At 32.4% G+C, this 21,037-nt stretch overlaps 1 protein-coding gene across 4 annotated transcripts in view; it reads right to left on the bottom strand.

Moving 5' to 3' along the window:
* The window catches only part of KCNT2 (potassium sodium-activated channel subfamily T member 2), a 372,171-nt gene that overhangs the window by 13,159 nt on the left and 337,975 nt on the right, over positions 1-21,037 (bottom strand). For all 4 annotated transcript variants that reach the window (XM_073800193.1, XM_073800198.1, XM_073800201.1 and 1 more), the window contains one exon: positions 13,061-13,361. In XM_073800193.1, the coding sequence (XP_073656294.1) occupies positions 13,061-13,361 (301 nt within the window). The remainder of the gene's footprint in view (positions 1-13,060; positions 13,362-21,037) is intronic.

Below are 21,037 nucleotides of genomic sequence, written 5' to 3'. Positions count from 1 at the left end.
CATTAATTATATTCGCAAATAACGGGTTCAATATATTTTCAGGTGAATATTTCTAAATTTAAAACTATGATCTACCTGATAATCTGAAAAAGTAAAATAAATACACTTCTACACAGAAAGTCCAAAAGGTTTTGGAAAGACCTTATTTATTTTCATTTTAGTAGTTGGATACACTACTTTAAACTTAAAGGTACTTCACCTGAAATAGTATCTGAGATTGAAGAAAAATGTATTGAACATATTATCTGAACAATTTAAAAATAAGTATATAGCATGTTTTTCAGTTTTGCAGCTAACCTGTAGTGCCACCGTATGTCTTACCAGAGGCATTTTTATGATTAGTTGATAATCATAATTTATCACATGATATTCATTATTTTATTCTCCAATTTAGTCATTTAATATGTTAACTGGGCATGATTATAGTCACAAATAATTCTAAATCTGGGGACAGCAATGAACAAGATAGGCAAAGTCTATAGGTTTACCTTTAACAAGTTAACTGTAAACTTCCTATATGATTTTAAGCATATAATTTAAGTTATCTTTGGATAATCATCATTGTTCTGTTTATCTCATAGACTTATTGGTAAACAAAATAAGAAATTTACTAATTCAAAATGCACATTCAATGAGTTTTGATATATGCATAGAATAGTGCAACTTCTACCATAATTACAACATAGAACATTTCTATAATGACAAAAAGATCCCTCTTACCCTTTTGCAGTCAATTCCCACCTTTCACCTCCAACCCTTAGAATCACTAATTTCTAGGAACAATAACTCTGCTAAGATCTTACAGTGTGTTTCTGTGTGGCTTTTTTTTCCCTTTGTGTAATGTTTTTGTCAGGCATCCAAGTTATTGTATGGACCTACTTTAATATTAATATAGCCACTCCAGTTTTCTATGGATTTGTGATTATATGAAATATAATTGTATGCTTTTTCTTTTGATCTATTTCTTTGTTCACATTTTAAGTGGGCTTCTTTTAGGCAACACAGAGCTGGATATTGCTTCTTTTAATCCCATCTGATGCCTTCTGCCTTTTAATCAAAATGTTTAGTCCATTTATATTTAATATAAATATAGTTGAGTTTAAATCTACCATCTTGCTAGCTGTGTTTCACTTGTCCCAGATGTTCTTTGCTCCTCTTTTCTTCTTTCCCTGCCTTCTTTGGATTTAATGAGTTTTTAAAAAGCTCCTCATATGATCATTCCATTTTATTTGCACTATTAGTTTTTAGTTATATCTCTTTGATTTAGTTGTGTTGTAGTTTCTCTAGATCATGGGTTGGCAAATGTTTTTTTTTTTCTGTAAAGAATGAAATAATAAACATTTCAGACTTTTCAGACCATATGAGCTCTGTTTTACTTATTAAACTTTTTAAACTGTAAAGTGAAAGCAGCCATAAAAAATACAAAAACTAGCAAGAATGTTTGCTTTTCTCCAAAAACTGGTGTGCCGCAGTTTGCTGTCCCCTGCTCTAGGGTCTGAAATATACAGCTTTAACTTTTCGGTATCTACTCTTAAATAATACACCACTTCACATGTAATATAACAAGCTTACTACATTATACTTCTATTTCTTCCTTATTATCTGAGTTATTACTGCCATACTTCTTTGCTTCTATATATGCTATAAACCTTACAATGTTTGTTATAAACAGTAAATTATCTTTGAACAAAATTTTAAAAATAGAAATGTATATTTTACATGTGCCCACATACTTACTTATTTTGTTTAGATCTAACTTTCCACCTGGCATCATTTTCCTTCTATCTTAAGAACTTCTTTGAACATTTTTTTTAGACAGTAGAGCTGCTGTTGACAAATTTTCTCAGTTTTTTTTCCTAAAACTGTCCTTACTTGCTTTTAGTTTAGAAAGATATTTTTATAGAGTATTAGGTAGACTATTTTTTCCAGTACTCTAAAGAAGTTTCCCAACTGTGATTTGGTTTGAGAAGTTTCTGACAAGAAGTTCGCTATTGTCCTTTTATTTGTCTCTCATTCAAGAAAAAAAAAAAAATGACTTCTTCCTCCGGCTTCTTTTTTTTTGTTGTTGTTGTTTTTGTTTCCAAAATGCTCTTCTGCCTACATGGAAACACAATAAGAGGTAAGTACACTGTGTTGTCCAGCTTCTTTTGAGGCATTTTATCATTGGCTTTTGGCAACTTTTTATATTGTGTCTTGGCATTATTTTATTTGTTATATTTATATTGCTTGAGTTTCACTGAGCTTCTTAGATCTTGAATAGAGTCCCCATCAAATTTAGAAAAAAAATGTTAGTCATTATTTCTTCAAATATCCATTCTCTTCCTCCTTCTGGTACCAATTACATGATTATCTGATACTGTCCCACAAGTAACTAACACTATTTTTTCAAGGTGTTTTTCTTTTCTTCTCTATTTTGCATTTTGGATAGTCTATTGCTATGGATTTATGTTCATTGATATTTTCTTCTGTGGTAGCTATTCTTATGTACATCCCATCCAGTACACATTTTATTTTGAATACTGCATTACAAATTCTAAACTCTAATAAGAGTTTCATATCTTCAATTCCTCTCCTTATTCTCCTGTTTCCCTCTACCACCTTAAACATATAGATAGTATTGTAATAACTATGTAATATTTGTGTTTTTTGAGTCTGTTTCTGTTGATTGATCTTTTTCTACTGGTACAGGTCATATTTTCTAATTTGGGGTCCACTTACATGACTTCCAGCCTGTAAAAAGCTTAACTCATTTGTTAACCTTTTCTCGGGTAAAAAAGTTATATGCTAATTTTTTCCAACATCTGCACACACTGATTTATATTTTTCTAGTTATTTAAATTGAGAGCATAAACAGTCATCATAATTGGAAATTTCTTCTTACTGTTTTAATGTATTTAGAAAGCTCATTCTTTTCTCTCATTGACTATTTATACTCAACTCATAATAAAATGTTGGAAGTAAAAAGTTCACTCAACCAATTAAATTTTTTTCTCAATGACAAAAAAAAATTTTATTTTATTCAAATGGCCACATTTTTCTTACACTTATGCCAAAACACAATACTTGAATTTCCAGTTGTAAAAATAAAATATATGTATATTTAAGTGCAATTAAGTTAACCATGGTGTTAAATTATGTAAAAATGTTGATATCATTGAGAAATTAATGTTCTGGGAAGGATATGATACAACTCCATGAAACAAAACTTTATAGTTTTACTTTAGGGATATATGGAAAATTCATTGCAGAAATAATTTCATTTACCATAAATCATTATCAGCTCAGCAATTACCTCCTTTGAAAGCTTCATTACTTTATCTATTAAGAAAACCATTGAGTTTGTTTCTTTCTAGTAACATTCTATATACAAAATGAGATTAACATAAAAACCATGGATTTATCCTTCTGTGTCTGCCTGCCACCTTGTGAGAATGGGTCAGTTCTGGAAACATTAAATCGTCCATTTTCTAGAAATCTATACTGGCAGTATATACTGATTGTACATGTCAACACTATTGTACTAATTTATATTGGGAGATGGAAAATGATATATTTCAAAAATCAATAAAAATCCAGTGTCAATTTCTTTTGAAATAATAAATTGTTATTGAAGTCATTACAGTGATCTCAGATACTTATATTATTCCTCCTAAATACTAAATGTTGTAAAACACGCTAGAAAAATACCTAGCTTTGATGCCTTTTCCCTCTTTGGTAATTTGTTTTAGGATAAATTTGTAAGTAATCTTTTACTAGAAAAAGGTACCTAACCTATTGTTTAGAATTTGGAGGAATTTTTTATTAAAAGCCTATATGAAAATGGTCAATGATTTATAAAAGAGTCTAAAAATAGAAGTTGATGGTTTTACTATTACTATTACTGCTACTATTACTACTACTGCCATCACCATATATATCATACATTTGGGTGGGAATAACAATCCTTTCTTGTTATTTTTGCTTGCTTCTATCCCATAAGAAAGAGGATGATTAAGAATTAAGTCACCATATTAACTATAAAAAAAGCTCTTGGTTAAGCCATCCGTTATTTCAGGCAAATTATGAATTTGACAAATTTTAACAAATTTGAATTTTAACAAAGAAACTAAGGCTTCCTGGTGGATGTAATGAAAGCCATGTCTAACTGGAAGTTACTCTTTGTCACTTAAAAGGATTTCATTTTTTCCCCCCATGGCATTCCCTCATTTACTAACAGTATGAAACGTAAAATAAACCATGTCAAAATCAGCTAGAATCTGTAGCAGCGGTCACACCAGGAACACTTACTTGCCGATTTATAATATGAAAATATATTCTATTTTATATAATACAAAATCTTATAATATAAATATTGAATATTAAAAATATGCATCATTCTAAGTGCTAATCATTAACAGTCTGTTAACAGTGTTTAAGAATAGTTCTTAGTGACTATGAAAGCCAAATAGATTGTTGAAGAATAATGCCAGTTATTAACAGAAAGAAAATAATAACTATATATTTGCAGCACAGTTTATAGACTGAAAAATCTTTTGTCACATGCATTCTATTATTTCATATCTCACCCCTTCGGAAGACCTGATTACCCTTATTTGATGGTTGAAGAACATGAAATTCAGGGACACAGTGACTTACCAAAGGACACATGGCCAGTTAGTATATAATGCCATGATCTTTGAAGTCAGTAAGTTTTTAAAGTTATATCGAAGATGTTTTCAAACAAATTTCAATGAAAAGCAGGCAGAATTTGTAGATTCTCATGTTATTTAATTTCCCAAGACAGGCAGGTCCTCAAATTCTGTCTCCCAAACCCCTGGGGCCAGATGTGTACCAGAACTGAATATTTTAGATTTAGAAAGTAATATTGGGCACATAATGTAGTTCATGTAATACACTCAGTTGGGCCTGAAGCAACAGACAATTTCATATTTCTGTAGCAAACATATGAATATTCACAATAAATCTGATAAAGGATACAAAGAGTTTCAAGAAGTTTGGATAAGGTTCAGCATTTATACAAGTTTTAGTGTCAAACCTGCTTAAAAATTCAGTCTTCAGAAATTTTGGATTTTAAAATTGCAAGTGAGGGATTATATACCTGTTATCTCATTAATGTCTTTTGGGGGATAGGTATATGTTTATCTTAGTTAATACATGCACAAGCATTTATAGTATTTCAACCTAATCTGTAGAGATAGGCATGTCAGGAAATATTAAAAATGTTATCCCCTGGTTTTTAAGAATTACCTTTCTTTTGGAATTGAATACTATAAAAAACAAGTGAGAGGTAATCCATGCCTTCAGCAAGCATGGTTAATTATCAAATATTGTTAGTGACTTTTTAGATTTTAAGCATTTTTTTCAGTGTTTCTTTATGATTTCCTACTATTTGAGATATAATTAAGTTTTTCTTTAAATAGTATAAAAATAACTTTTCTAATCTATCACTTATAAAGCAGCATTGTTCTACAAGTTTGATCATTTGAAGTGATTTTCATGCAAACACTTAGTTGAAAGCTAAATTCAGAAAGAGGACAGAGAAAGAGGATCCAGGAAAGGATATTGCCGTAGATAGAGCAGGGAAAATAAGAATCCTTTGTATGTGACAGTGTTCTCAGAAAAGGGGTAGAGAAGGAGAAATGTGTGGAGAGTAAATGTGAGGTAATAATGCGCAGACATGGAATGTAATTAGTAGATAAAAGAAAACACAAGAGAAAAGGTGAAGACTAAAGGGTGTATGTGTGTGCACGTGTGTGTGCATGCACGTGTGTGTGCATGTGTGTTTCTGTTGGGATTATGGGAAGGAGACCTGATTTCCTTGGAAGAGGAACTAAGAGAAAGGAAAGGGAGAAACATGAAAGATTAGGAAAGAGTGGGATTAGATGACAGAATCTGGATATGAAGGAGCCAGGAAGAAGTAGGATTAAAAGCATGGGAAAAGAATCCTTTCTTTTCATCTGAAGCAAACAAGTTAATTATAAAATTAATTCAGAAGAAGCAGCATCCAAATATAGCTAGGCAAATATTGAAAAAGAAGAGTGCAGTGCTCCTAGCCCTACCAGATATCAAAGACTCCAATTAAAACAGTAGGTGTTTTTGTCAGAAGAGGCAGACAGACCATTGTAACATGACAGAAAGTATAGAAATAGACCCAATAACAAGTACAAATTTAGGATCTGCTAAAACAGGATCTAAAAAACAATAGAATGGGGTGTGCATTTTAATAAGTGGTATTGTATAACTAAATATGAAAAAATATCTTAGATAATACAAAACTGTGTTCCCTTGCTCACCATATATACCAGGATAAATTCCAAACAGATGGGATATTTAGATGCAAAATGTGAAACCAAATAAGTAATGAAAAAAAAAATAGAAGAATTTCTCTCTAAACTGGAAGAGAGAAATATGTTCCTATTACTTAAAATTGATCAGTAATCATGCAAATAATTTAAAAATTGGATGAAAATATAAAATAATAAAAGTAAAGGAAAAAGACTAAGATGAGAAAGGAATATTTGCCATTAATATCCATAGTTCTAATTTACCTAATACATAAGCACCTCTAAAAATATTAAGAACAAAAAATAAATCTATAAAAATTGGCTAGATATGAATAATTCCCTAAAAATGACTCTTAACCACATGAAAGGATGTTTGACCTCATCAGAATAAGAAGGCATGCTGAGAAACCACTTAAAAAAATCTATTAGATTGGCAAAACATGCAAAAGTCTAACAACACATTCTGTTGGCAAGGTTTTGAGAAAATGGTCTCTCATACTTTTCTGGCAGAAACGCAAAATCATACATATTTAAGGAGGAAAATTTTTCCAATAGCAAAATTTTATATATATATATACACATTTAATCTTTAATCCAGTAATCTCACTTTTAGATATCCATCCCAAAGACACACTGAGAAAAAACACAGAAAGATGTAGGCATATGCCTATTAATTGCAAGACTTTGTAATTAGAAAAGACAGAAAGGACTAGCTTAATAGACTAAGATACATTTATACAATGGAGCATTAGGCAGCTATAAAAAGAAATAACTATTTCTATATTCTACTAAATCAGTGATCTCCAGGATGTACTGTTAAGTGAAAGAAGTAATGTGGGAAAAAAAAGAAAGAAACATATCATGCTACCATATATATTTTTAAATTTATAATTAAAAATGGAAGGATAAACCATAAAGTTAAAAAAGGTTACTCACGGAGGAGAAGGAGATTGTGTGGCAGTGACAGGGACAGATGTTAAATTTCTTTGAATATAACTTGTATTAAATATTTCTCTTTGGACTGTGTACATAGTTTACATAACTAAAAAACAAAATTAAATTTTAGAAAAAGCAATTCTTAAACACTGAAAACAGAAATGAGTCTAAATTTATATCCAATTGATAGTATAACCACATCAAGAAGAACTTTTCCAAGACTTAGAATAGTTTTACTAAACATCGCTATTGGGCTAGTCTATAAAGTAAAGAATGCATAAAAATGCATTTTTAGCAATTATAGTGTTAATATTCACATTATATTATATTCTGAGACTGTTTTATATATACTGTGAAAATATACCATATGATTTTTTATAATTCAATCATTTCTATTGTTATTGACAAGCAGTAATCTAGGTGTAGGAAAAAGAAAGTACAGATATAGGACAGGAAAAGTTAAATAAAATCCCTATAGCCTGCATTTTAATTGTAAGTATCCATATGAACTGGTGAAATAGTTTACCTATCTATCTATCATCTATCTATCTATCAACTGTCTATCTATCATCTATCTATCTATCTATCATCTATCTACCTAATCTTTTAGCTCTTGACTGAAAAACTCAGATAAAGTGACAAACACAGTAAAAATGAACATCTCTGAAACTTGGTTATAATCTTGAAATACCATTTCCCACTAAAAGAGACAGGATCCTTGGAGGGATGGCTTATTTTAGGTGGGGAGCATTTAGTCCTACAGAGAGCAAGGGAAGTCGATCACAGACAGTTGATGTCATGACAAAAGGACCCAGGAGGCTATCTGAAGAAGCTCCCACTGGCCATATTTAGAACAACATGATGAATAATCTAATAACATACGGATTAAAACATATAAAATACATTTAAATCTAGGAGTTCATAGTAATAACAAAAAATGGTTAAAAAAAGAAAAGGCAGGATATAGAATAGGCCAACTTAGAGTGGAAATTCAGAGTCTAGGAAACTGCAGGACAGAGAGTGAGTTTCTTCAAGAAATAGATTGCAGTAGGAAAAATACAAAATGAGGGAAATTAAAAATGATTTAACAAACTTGTCACCCATCTCCATGCACAGACCTTCATTAATCCTAATTTAAATAAAGTCTAAAAAATTTATGACATTTGTGAGGTCACTGGAAATTTGAACAAGTGAACACTCGATGATATTAAAATTATTTTTAAGTGTGAAAATTGTAGGTGGCTATATTTTTTAAACTAGTACTTAAATGATAGATCTACTATCTATATATTTCAGTATCTACTGAAATATATGAGGTCTGAAATTTACCTGAAATCAATATGAGACATGAAGGAAATTGGTGGGCATATACATGGAAGAAAATAGGCCATGAGTTGATAATTGTTGAAGCAGTAAAATGAGTATACGTGGGTTCATTATACTTTTCTTTCTACATTTATTCATGCTTGAAATTTTCTATATTAAAATTTTTTTTAATCAAGAATAAGACAGAAAGGTTAGTCTCGGGCAGAAAGGACACCTTTTCCTCTGAAGCTGCAAACATTCTGGCTTATTTTTAAAACACTCACCCTTCCACTCTTGCCATCATTCTCAACAGATGATTATACCTCTTAACTATCACATGAAATATTACTCAACTTCCTGTCAAAATACCTACCTGTTTATGCATTTTAAAATAGTCATCTTTTCCTCACTTCCAAATATCTAAGCAAGGGCTCCGACTGTGATATCTTTCCTATATTTTCTTTCAACTTCTCCACTGGTGGCTTAATGTTATTTAAACATGCTCTTACCTCTCTGACCTTAAAAAAAAAAATAAAAGAAAAATAGTCCCTCTTCCCTCTCTACTTTCTCATCCAGATTCTTCCAGATTTTTCACCTCTCCTTCACAATGACATTTCTTAAAAAACATCCACTGAGTCAGAGAATAGTTGTCTTTCAAAAGACATTTGCCTTGTCTTCCTAAATATTAGATTCAGGCCACTGAAAATGAAACACACTTGCTTGCCAACGGGACATAGTGGAAATGGTGTACACAACTACTTAGTAACATCTTTTAATTGAGGAGACAACACTTTCTTCTCTGGTCTCTGCCTCCTTCCTCCTGGATGGAATTTCAACATACGTCTTGTACCGTGATATGACTTTGGCAATGGAAACAATAGATCATGGAGCAATAAGACAGAAGACTAAATTTTCAATATCTTGAGGTCCCTAATATATGAAATCCACTATATCTAGATCTTAATTCATCCTAACGCTACTCAAATCTGGCTTTCACACATGCTATCCAACTGATACTATCCTCACCAAGGTCAGCAATGACATATCACTATACTTTCTGCACTATTAATCATTCCCTCCCATTCTCTACTGCAAAATTTCAACATTTTTTTCATACCATAAAACACATAGGACATACAACTTTATATTACATTGGGGTAGCAGACAAACCTGCTTATGACTAGAAGTGACCAGCTTCTGACCAACCCAGGCCCCACCTGGCCTTTGAAAGGTATAAAGAATCAATGTAACAATAAAACATGTAACCGACTGATAGCATATTATTGTGCTATGACACATCTTTTGGGTAATTCAGTTCTAGACACTTCAGCCTCTTGTTTTATAAAGAAAATAATTCTTCCCTTAACATTCCAGGAATGTATTTTCTAGAGTTCTCTTGTAGTCCTTCACCTGGGGTTATTCCATCTACTTCTATGACCTTACTCAAAATCGATAGGCTGGTGACTCCCAAGTCTATATACACATCTCATTTGCTCTTCTTGAGCACCGGACAGCAGAAATCTAGCCTCTTATGGATCATTATCCATTTGAAGTCTTCCAGGCACTCAAATTAAATGTATTATCTTCACCCCAAAGTATTCCTCTTCTTCTAAGCTCAGTGAATGTCACCACCATGCACTTACTTGCTCCAGCTAGAACCCTCAAAAGTCATCTTTTGATTCCCTTTTCTCTCCTTTCTGTCTCATATCCAATAGGTCAAAAGAAATCTATTCATTCTCTTGAATCAGGCGACACCTACTCAAGAAAAATCAGATTATGACTCGTGGTTAAATCAATCATCATGCATTGTGTATAAAGCACTTAAAAATATTTCAAATCTGTAAAGTGCTACAAAATATTGACACTAATGTAGGAAAAATAAGTGGTCCAGTGGACACACAAAAATATATGGAGTCAAAGGTCACAAGTTAAAGGACTGACTTGAGTGTATACTAGGTTGGGAGATCCAAGTAAGTCGTTTATATTTGAGACCCAGTTTTCTCATCTGTAATCACTCCATTTGTTCATGCAATCAACATGCAGCTACTGGGTTCCTATGTGTCAGGAAATGTGTAATTGGTTTAGGGATACAAAGATTAAAGAATGAGTAAGACATTTCCTTTTTCCCCAAAAAAGAAAGGCAAACATGTAAAACAATAATTGTCTCATAGCATGTATTCTGCTTGAAGACAACATTGCTCCCAAGGGTGCAAAATGTGTTTGTTTATTTGTTTTTTGAGGTGGGCAAAAAAAAATTACTTTTTTTATGTATAAAGCACAGACAGACACACAGTACTTAGACAGATACATGGTAGATCTGTGGGATTAGCTGAATGCCAGTTCTGGGCTAAGCACATTATTATTCATTATCCCATTTGTCCTTCACAACAAAACCTACAACATAGGTATTATTATTTCTATTTCAGAAATCAGAAAATGGCCTTGAGAAGTTAAATAATACAACAAATCTACCAGCTGACACTAGAATATAAATTCCATAAATGCAGAGGTCTTGTCTGAATAGGTCATTGGTCTATTCCGAGTACCTGGAACAGTGCCTGACACTAAGAAGGCAACCTAATAATATCTGTTGAATGGATGAATTATTGTGAGTTAGGAATAAATGGAGAAGTTCAGAGGCCCATGATGCATTAGATTCCAAATCCTGTTTTCATAATCGCTATGTTGTTGGAGGGTCCCAATACAGGACTTAGAACGGATTGATGGATCTATGGGTAGATAGATGGATAGAATGGATGGAGAGAGAAAGAAGGAAAGAAAAGAGAAAAAACGGTGGACAGTGTCTGTTCTTCCTTCCTGTAAGAATTAGCATGAGAATTAAATTAATAAATTTACATTAAAAAAAGAGAATGGCTAAATGTAAGGTAACTGATAGAAATTTTATTAGCAATAACATAATATGCTTTCCTGATGATTCTCCCATGCAGTCAGTTCACGCATCTTGTGTCTCTCAGAGTCAAACTATTATTTGCCACACTGCCTTCAGGACCAGCCTGGGGTTATAATGGTCATGAAACACAGCTGGAACTTGGATGGATAAACACATACTAGAACTTTAAAAAAAAAAGAAAAAAAATACCTGAATAACTAGAAAAAGCACATGTAATTATAGGACTAAGAAGTACAATCATACTTCATGTCATTAAATTGGCAAAGAGCTCCTAACATAATTTTTAAATTAAGACTTTTTTCTCTTAATTTGCCTCAATATAAGACCTTTTGTGCTTATATTAAAATTATTCGTCATGAATGAGTCTGTACTACATTTTAAGTAAGTGAAATATAATTATGAATTTCAAGTACCTATGGAATCCTGACTTCAACATATTTCAAGTTTATGTCCTCGAGCAAGATCTTTACCTCTCGAACTTCAACTTCTTGAAGGGCAAAATGGGACACACATCTAATCAGTGTTTATAAGGAGTAATAAGAAAATATACATAAAGCACCTAACACAATTCCTGGCATAGATTAGGTACTCAGTAAATATGCTTCGTCTTCTTGTTCAAAGAAACACAGATAACTTCTTTTAAACTCCATCCAGTTCAATGATTAAAATTTCTCCCTATGTACACTGTTTCAAGTTGAGACTTTAATAATAAAGATGAGATGGGGGCAAATACGGCATTTATTCTATGTTACCCTTAAAACCTACATGATACTGACATCTTAGCTCCTGATTTACCCAAGTTATGTATATATATATATACATATATATGTATATATATATATAACAAACTAAAACGCCTTATTTATTATTTGATTTTCTCATATGTTGACTAAATTTCCTTTAAATAAAATTCTTATAGTGATAAATGACATATTTTAAAATTGTCTTTGCATTATTTATTTAAGCTGTGCTATATGCAATATATATATATTACGATCATATATCAACATAAGAGCATAACAATCATTGGGACACATCTGCACTGTATGAGGTTAAGCACTATTTGAGCTTCAGATGAAAGCTTTTGAAGATTCTTTGTTTCTGGATCACAGCAAACTGAACAAATTTTATAGAAACATTTTGGTTCATCTGTGGCTCATCCATTTAGTTACTTGCCAATGCCACAAATTTATTTTATCCCAGGCCCTAAAATAAAATGTGGTGTGTGTGTGTGTGTGTGTGTGTGTGTGTAAAACAGACTTTGGGGCCAGACAGAACTGGATACAAATCTCAGTCAGGCTATTAACAAGCTAATTAGCAAGTTACTTGACTTAGTTTCCTTATATCTAAAATGGAAGATTTTTTGTGAAAATTAAAATTAAGATAATTCTTGTAATGGGTTCAACACAGTGTCTAGAGACCTGAGCAAATACTTAAAAATTTCAGCGCTCTCTTTTTAACATTATAATTGTCTCTAGGAGATTAGACATGTGTTACTAGTCCCTTCAAACTGACCTGTGAAACAAAAATGCGATTCTTCAGTTACTAAATTAGAGCCAACTCTGTTACAACTAACTGCAAGAAATCACAAGTCCACATCATACAATACTTGTAAAGAGCATACCATATCCCACTGTAGAAAGACCCAAGTGTTTCATTCTATTTTTCACAAGTTCAGCAAGCTCTTGTCTTTCTGACCTCCTGTAGAGGTTCAGGCGCTGCTGGGTTATTTTCTCAGCTGTTTTACCGGAGTGTTTGGGACCTTTTCTGCTCAGTCTTCGGGCCCACTGCATGCTCTTCCTCCTTAGCAGGGGATGGTCGGACTGGTCACTGGATGTTGAGTTGCGGTGGTTACTTCGGTGGTGACCTTGCTCTTTGGCATCTTTGGTGTCTTCCCACTCTTCCACACTGATGGATATTTGAGACTTTAAAAGAAATGCATATTGGTAATTAGATATTTTAGGAATCATGTAGCCTGGAGTTATATTCTTATTTTTTGCTAATATCTTAATATAATTATATATCTCATGAGAGTTTTTACAGAAATAGCAAAATCATAATCATTGATACTAATTTTCTGCTACAAAAAAATTAGAAAATATGTTTTTTGAACTTATATTTGAACCAGATAAAATATCCTTGCATCCTCCAATATAAGTTTCTTTATAAAAATAATTTAATTTTTTATGTATCAGAGTTATCTTATCAAATGACTACTAGCATAGAGTTGTTTGAAACCACAAGCAAAAGAACTAGATATTTTATAACTTTATTCAAATAAAGTCAATGTAATGGACTTTTCTCAATTTGCTCCTAGTATTTCACATGAAATTTAAATAAGGATTATAAAAGTTGTTTTATTTTTGGAATTAATAATCTTTTTTAAGGTTTTAAATTTACTGCTCTTTCTAAAGAAGGCATTGGCCTGAACTTTATAAAATGTGAAATTTTTTATTTGCTCATATGACCCAGAGGAAAACAAAAAGTACATTTTATTTAATTCATGCATTAATTATTCACCACATAAAATGTTTTCTGATGGAAATATTACAATATATTTCAGGAACTGTTCTCAGTGTTCTAAGTGAAACTGTGTTGTAAATATTAGTATTTCACAAATGTATTCTAGAATCACAAAGAAAACTTAAATCAGGCTATTCTCCATAGGAGGGAAAAACAATGAACATATTCATAAAGTCTATTTTGATCTACTCTTTTACTACTAAATCTGATTTTAAAGTAAGAAGCTTTCCTTTGATTATAGGTCCTTAGGAGCCAAAAGTTTCCTGTTTCAAAATTGTTGCTTTTCATACCAGGAAATCATATGAACTGAAACACGGTTCAAAGCAGAAAGCCTTACTTTCTAAAGCATGCACATGCAAAGGGACAGCTTCCTGCATTTTATTCTGCATAAGAGCCATGTTTAGGAATCCTGCTGTGTTTCCTGTCTGTGAATGGAAGTTTGAGCTTCAGCTACAACATGCATGTGTCGCTGGCTTCCAAACTAATAGAATTTAAATTACCAAGTTAAGTAAGGTCAGGAGTCAGATCCAACAAGATCCTTTAAAAGTGAATATAAATTATGGAGGCGCAGTCAATGCCTTACACACAATTCTGAGTGCCAAGCTATGCAATCATCTCACACTTAAATTCAATAAAAAATGTAAATATTCATTCACATTTGTTCCAAAACAGTACTGTAGAAGAGTGATATCAAAACAATTTGGTTAACCTTCATAGCTTCACGATAAGAGACTATTTCTCTCTTGTTTAGATTGAATTATTTATATATGTATATAACTAAATCACTGTGCTGTACACCTGAAACTATTGATAACACGACATTGTAAATTAACTATACTCTAATTTTTTTTAGAAAAAGAAATAATTCAATCTAAACAAGAGAGAAATAGTCTCTTATCATGAAGCTATGAAGGTTAACAAATTATATATATTATACATATAATTTTTCAGGTTCTTTTCCCTTATAGGTTATTACAAGATATTGAATATAGTTCCCTGTGCTGTGCTATACAGCAGGCCCTTGTTGGTTATCTATTTTATATATAGTAGTGGGTATATGTTAATCCCATTGGGATAAGAGAACATTTCACCCAAAATATAGAAACCTCATTTTAGCTATAGAAATTTAGGTTGGAAGTATTAAAACTTTTAATACAATGGTTTTGCAGTAATGAATACCTTTATAAGTCTTAACTTATTCTAGTTTTATCTGGTTGATAATATACTGAAAATCCTCTTCTCTGAAAGTAAAATACATAAACCCTTGAGTAATATCTACCATCAGTAAAGAATATCAATCTTTGTTCAGTAATTTCAGTTTATGTGTACTTTGTGGCAAAAATGAAAACATATTAGTTCATTCATATTTAGATACTTGGTTTGTAGAGATTCACGAATCACAATATTAAGTTTATTTGAAGTAATCTTTCTAGTCATAAGTCCCTGTAATAGTTTGATTCCTACAAATATGTGGAAATAGTAATTTGCCAGACCAAATACTCAAGATATGCCCATATAATGTAACTGACAATTAAAGTCATGGAACCGTAAGTTAATAAATATTTTAAGGGAGAGACTGGAGATTTGCTTCTCTTCCAGGTAGACGATACAACAATATTTGTCTTTGTGAATGCTTCCTCTTAGTTATGTGTACCAGGAATTATATCAAGTATATATTAGCTAAATAATACTGGATCCCTTATTCACCATTATTTTGAATTCTCTAGGGAAATGATATCATAATTTATACAAAAAATCCATAGGACTCACAAGGCATTTTTATCATTATTTCAATAAAAGTAACATCTCTTTTTATATACCAGTTTAACTAAAGAGAAAAGAATTAGAAGGATTAGGGGATCAATTTTAAGAAATCTAAACTGACAATACATAGATTGTTCTCTACATGTTTGGAATTTGTATGCCTTTCTCCCATCCTTCCAGTATGACATAATAAAAAGTACTTTGAATTTTTCTGCATTAAGATACACAAACTTGATTGATATTTTGGATATTTCCTAGCTCTGTGCCTATAATAAACTGTGTAACCATTATGTAACATGAGAATAATGATACCCATCTTCTACCTCATAGAAATGTGCAAATTCATGTAACACATTAATATATAAAGAAAACATGTCACCTGTATCCTTCCACACATAATAATAATATTAATATATCCTAGTAAGAATGATGATCCATAACATCAGTTACTTTGGTAATAAACTGAGTTATTCTATTGCTGGGTACTGAACGTGTATAGGCATACATGTGTGTGCCTCTGTGTTTTAAAAGAAGGTCAACTTATAAATACATTTTCCTGGTGCCATTTCATCACCTGGTTGTAACTCTACTGTGTTCCTAACATGACATCATGACCTACTGGAAATAGAGTAGTGCTAGGATACACGAACGTGCCTTCATCATAGGACCTTTTCCTGAACGTAGAGTCAGGGTTATAGAGTGGTTAAAAGCAAGTATTCTGGCATCAGATAGAGCTCGGTTTAAATACAAGTTCTACCACTTACCGGTTCTGTATTCCTGGTTATGTAACTTAAAAGATTATCCCCAGTTCCCTATCTGAAAAATGATAATTATATTATTACTTTGCTCAAAGTGTTTTTCCAAGCAAATCTAAAAGATGACTCATGAAGAGTGCATAATATAGTGACTGTCTCAGCAAGTGCTAAGTAAATATTAGTAAATATTATGTTTCATAATCTTATATGAAAATACCATAAAAGGGAGAAAAGAAAAATAAATAATTATGAGGTGCTATATAAAAGTAAAGCATAAGTATGAAAAAGGAATGACTCATATTTTGGTGCAGTTCCTCTACCAGTGACTATATTTCATAAGAAATCAAGGTGCTATAATCAAATTCTTGGAGGTGAAGTTTCCTCGGTTAAAGTTTTGTGAAATCTGAAAAACAAAATAGGTATTTAAGCCAAAGGGGAGATTTATTATTCTGTACTGCTTCTATGAATTATTTTTCACTATTTCTATGAATAATGGGAGAACTCTGGCTTGACTTTTGGTACTTTTATTGTCAGAAGCCTAACATAATTATTAACCTGAAAAACCAAAGTTTAACGCTAATGTTTGTGAGAATGAAAAAATATATTTACATATTGCCATGGTCTGATCTGAATGTTTGTGTCCCCTCAAAATTCATATGTTGAAGTCCTAATTCCCAAGGGTATTTGTAGGTGGGGCCTTTGGGAAGTGATTAGGTCATGAGGGTGGAGCCCTCATCAGTGGGATTAGTGCCCTTATAAAGGAGATCCCACACTGCTTCCTGGCCCCTTCTACCATGTGAGGATGCAAGGAGAAGTGTGTGACCAGAACAGGACCCTCACTGGACAGTGCTGCTACCCTGATCTTAGGCTTCTAGCCTCCACAGCTATGAGAGATAGGTTTTGGTTGTTTATAAATTACCCAGCCTGTGGTGTTTTGTTACAGAAGCTTAAATGGACCAAGACACATATTGTACATGAAATGATTCTAGAAACATATTTATATAGTTCAGTAAGGAAATGAAAAATTCATATGGCTACTCCAACAATTTTCATATACATTTAAAACTTCATCTTTTTTAAAGTTATATTATTTTCCAAATATTTATCAAACAATATGGTTGAAAAAAGCTAAAAGTGTATCTTCATAATAGTAAGACTGGAAAACTTTATAAAGAAGAAAATGTATCTTATGCTTAAAACAGCGTAAGTACCTTAATTTTCAGAAAGGTAGAAAGTGTCAGATTGATAAGATATATGAGACATTCTTTTCCATACTTCACATGCACACAGACACACACACACAGCTGACTCTATTCAACTTCTCTCAATTTTTTATTGAACAGTTATTCATGTCATAGGTTATTGAGCATCTGTGGAACAAAGTGGTATTTTAAAATAAATCAATTCACCCAGCAGTTTGAAAGTGTTTGTAATCTGGATTAGTGGCTCCCTTAAGAATAGTTTTACAGCCTTAATAATAGACTTAAACTGTGCTAGCTGATTTATGTCTGAAGACATTCTGGACTGTTGCTAAAGAAAACAGAGGAAAATGAAATCACTGGAGATGTGTTAGTTGAATCTTATAGGAAAGAATTCCTATAAAATGTTTTCCATTAAAATATGTTAAATTATAATAATATTTGAAAGATCATCTAAATTTAAATCTAGAAGCAAAATGGCTAGTAACTCTGGGTCCCCTGGAAATTTCTTTTTATCGGTACAAATCCACAGAAAGACGTTTCTCCATTTTCAATAAAGACTCAGTTTAATAAGTTCATTTAGTCTGTGGTCTAAGAAGAGATATAAAATAACTAGTTACATTGTATTTAGATGTATTTTCAGAATCACAGAGATAATTAAAGAACAAACAATATTATGGTCTAAAAAATGCTGGATTTGGAATCAAATGCTAAGTTGTATTTTTAATCACATCAGGTAAATGCTTCATGACTTTGAGCAAATCAACTGAGCTTCTTGAAAAATAGTGATCATAATGCTTATCCTGGTTTTCATAGCAAAAATAAACAAAACTTACAAGAAAATAGTAGTAAAAATCTCACCAAAATTCTAAAACCAAATAATTTCGCAAGAATTCAGGCTCAAATAATCGATTTTCTAAAGCTAATAATTTGATAGAATAATTAACATTATTCCAATCTCTTGGCTTCATCCATATCCAAAAATAAGATAATTCATCTACATGTTCTCTTAGGCACCTTTCAATTTTACCGTTATTCTATGAATATAAGGTTTACTAGTAGTAGGTAGAATCTCCATTAACTATTAACTCACCATTTCAATCCAATAACTTCAAAAGTCAATGTTTAATTTTATGTCCAAGCGAAAAAAAATTTTCAGATTCTCTAAAGATAATGTTGAATAATCTACAAATTTATGTTACTTATTTTCCACTATGGTCAGACCACATCTTTTCCTCCTCCTTCCCCTCCCCCCCCTTCTTTTCTTTCTCCCTCTGTCATATGTAAGACCTATCTTTCTGTTGTTATCTGTAAGAGAAAATCAAACCTAGTCAGTTACTTTTCTATTTATGAGTTAAATCTCATTTTTGATTATTTGTTTGTTCTAAATGTACAATTAAGTTATATATTCACACATCTTTGGTTTTCCGTGTGTGTGTGTGTGTGTTGTATGTGTGTTTAATTAAATCTCTGCTTTCTTTGCTGTCTGTGAAATTTGAAACTTGGCTAATTTATTATCTCGATATTATTTCTCACATTGGTCATTAATTTTTTTCCTTTGAGCCTTCAAAACTGTCATTCAGAAACAACAAATGTACAAGGGTTTCAATTATCTAATGCCTTTCCTAGTGCATTAAGCCCAGAAAATCTTACTTTTTTCTTCTTTGTTTAGGATCTTGAATACTATTATCATGAACTTGCTAACTACATGGTGGATGTTTTCCCTTAAAATTTAACTAATTCATCTTGGTTCATAAGAAAAAATTGAGAAATAATTTTGACCTAATTTTAGTTGTTTGTTTGTGTTCTTTTACTAGGAGTCTTGTAAAGTGTTTATAAATATGTAGGTGTTAGTTGGCATATATGTTACTCATTTTGTTTTTTATCACATGCTTAGGAAGTTACACTCCAAAAGAACTAGTTCAGTTTTTAAATTTTTACAGACCAAAGTCTGAGAAGCATGTTTGGAAATGGATATTAAGGGTACGGGGTAATGGTGGAAGAAACATAAAGTTGGATCGGGCAAGATTTATTGGGCTCACTAAGTGTTTAACGTTACAGCCTGGGGAGTCAGAAAGGGTTCTTAAAGTTGTAACAATTGGTACAGGAAGCAGGGTATCTAGGCCACGACTGCCAGCTACACAGTTTTATGTTGCATTTATTCAGTCCTCCCACGCTTCTGTTTGGATTTAACCAACCTAAGTTAGAAGTTTCAATAATTGGCATTTAAGGACAAGAGTATGGAATTGGGGCTCTTGTTAAAGTGGTCCTGTGTCATATGTCTCAGACTTATCTGAGTGTTTCATATTGAATTGTGTGCCTAGATTCCAGTAAGGAGCACGACTGACATTAAGCTCAGGGAATCATCCTTATCCTGTGACCAGCGTTTGTGTGTCTAAAGCAGGCATCAATCCCCATTGCATAGAGCGTTCAGGGAAAATGCTGATACCTTGAGCATCCTACAGCTGGATTACGTGGTTGCTTGTGTGAAGGAAGAGTAGTTGCCATGCTGAGATCCACAATTCTGAACACAGCTCATTGGGACCCTACAAAATGCTTCTGCTGCTGTCGCCTATGCTTCTGGAACAATAGAGTTGCTGATCCCCATAGCAATAAGGAGAAGTACCCACAGGTCCCTGTGGCACTGCCCGGGGGTGAATTCAAAACTGAGTTAAGCCTCAGGTCCTTAAAATCTGACAAAGCAATGACAGACCCATAACTCTGAAGATACTGACTTCAGATTCCCTGGAGCAGGCGACTTATACATATGAACAGGGTAGAAAAGAGCTCCCAGAGTGTCTGCCAACCAAAGACAACAGCAGCAACAAAACTGGAGGAAATAAACAACTGCAACAGAAGTCCACAATTAGTCCAACTAGAAAATTCTTAATTCACCAACAGAGTTTATTAAGATCAAGAAAAATACAATAAAAAGGGAGCTGATTGGCTTTGTGCCTCTACAACATAGGTCCCAAATTAACTTTAACATCTCCTGAGATGTACCGATTGGCAAACCTTTAGGGCCTTCTTTTCTGTTTGAGTTGGAGCTCAAATTATAGTTATGACTGAAGATCTCACTACTTTTAAACAAAGACCCTAAATATGGAGATTGCTCTAAAATTAAGGTAATTTCTATACTCTTAGCAGAGTTATCAAATATAAAATAGAGGACAAAGAGGTATGCCTCATCTTAACCATTAGAGCTATTTATCGCCTTGCCTAAATTTCCCATGGTCATAACACCCATGGCCCCAAAACATCCCCTAGTAGACATGAACACTCTTCCAATGAGTAATACATTAAAATTAAATGAAATAAAACCTTTGGTGCTTACAATCAGTTGGACAAAATGGGACCCTA

This window comes from Tursiops truncatus, chromosome 1, assembly GCF_011762595.2.
Source record: "Tursiops truncatus isolate mTurTru1 chromosome 1, mTurTru1.mat.Y, whole genome shotgun sequence".
Lineage (NCBI taxonomy): Eukaryota > Metazoa > Chordata > Mammalia > Artiodactyla > Delphinidae > Tursiops > Tursiops truncatus.
This window is presented reverse-complemented; position numbering and strand designations above follow the sequence as displayed.